The sequence below is a fragment of the Morone saxatilis genome, unplaced genomic scaffold, assembly GCF_004916995.1.
Source record: "Morone saxatilis isolate NCDOM2014 unplaced genomic scaffold, NCSU_SB_2.0 Contig12, whole genome shotgun sequence".
NCBI lineage: Eukaryota > Metazoa > Chordata > Actinopteri > Moronidae > Morone > Morone saxatilis.
Genome location: NW_023339674.1, coordinates 79,550 through 80,326, shown reverse-complemented (window position 1 = coordinate 80,326; position 777 = coordinate 79,550). Strand labels below are relative to the sequence as shown.

The window sequence follows — 777 nt, the reverse complement described above, 5'->3', positions numbered from 1 at the left end:
TCGTCGCAGTAAAGACAGCAGAGTTGTAGTTAAGGAGGCTGAAGTGGTCGGAAGACTATAAAGGAATGGTACTCTACAAACCCTAACAGCATTAACTCCTCTGTGCTCCTGCTCAGGCACTCTTCGTCCTCTTCATCCTCGCCTACATCCACATTGCCTTCTCTCGCTCGCCCATCAACTGTCTGGAAGTGGTGAGGGAGCGCTGGCCTCGTGACGGCATCCTGCGGGTGGAGATTCAGAGGAACTCCAGCCGTGCCTCCGTCTTCCTGCAGTACTACGACTCCACAGGCCTCCAGGAGGAGCTGGAGGCTGAGGAAGGGGAAGGAGGAGCAGGAAACGGAGTGGCAGGACTCAGCCTGGCAGCGCTGCAGGAGGAAGATGAGGATGAGGAAGAGATGACCCTGGAGATGTTTGACAACAGCTCAGTGCAGGTGAGCAGAGACAAAACGGTTAAATTATCTCCACAGTCAAGGGTCAGCAGAAATCAGTAGGGTCAGTAGGAGTCAGCATGAGTCAGTAGGGTTCTGTAGGGATCAACTGGGGTCAGTAAGGGGTTGTAGGGTCAGTAGGAGTCAACTGGGGTCAGTAAGGGGTTGTAGGGTCAGTAGGAGTCAACTGGGGTCAGCAGGGGTCAGCAGAAATCAGTAGGGGTCAGTGGGAGTCAGCAGGGATCAGTAGGGGTTAGTAGGGATCAGTAGGGGTCAGTAGGAGTCAGTAGGGGTCAGTAAGAGTCAGTAGGGATCAGTAGGGGTCAGTAGGGATTAGAAGGGGTCAGTA

The 777-nt window shown here is 54.1% G+C and overlaps 1 protein-coding gene across 1 annotated transcript in view; it reads left to right on the top strand.

Annotated features, from left to right (window-relative positions):
• The window catches only part of tmem259 (transmembrane protein 259), a 1,214-nt gene extending 723 nt beyond the window's left edge, over nt 1–491 (top strand). The window contains exon 2 of the mRNA XM_035653493.1: nt 117–491. Coding sequence (XP_035509386.1) covers nt 117–491 — 375 coding nt within the window. The remainder of the gene's footprint in view (nt 1–116) is intronic.
• Nucleotides 492–777: the final 286 nt, after the last annotated feature.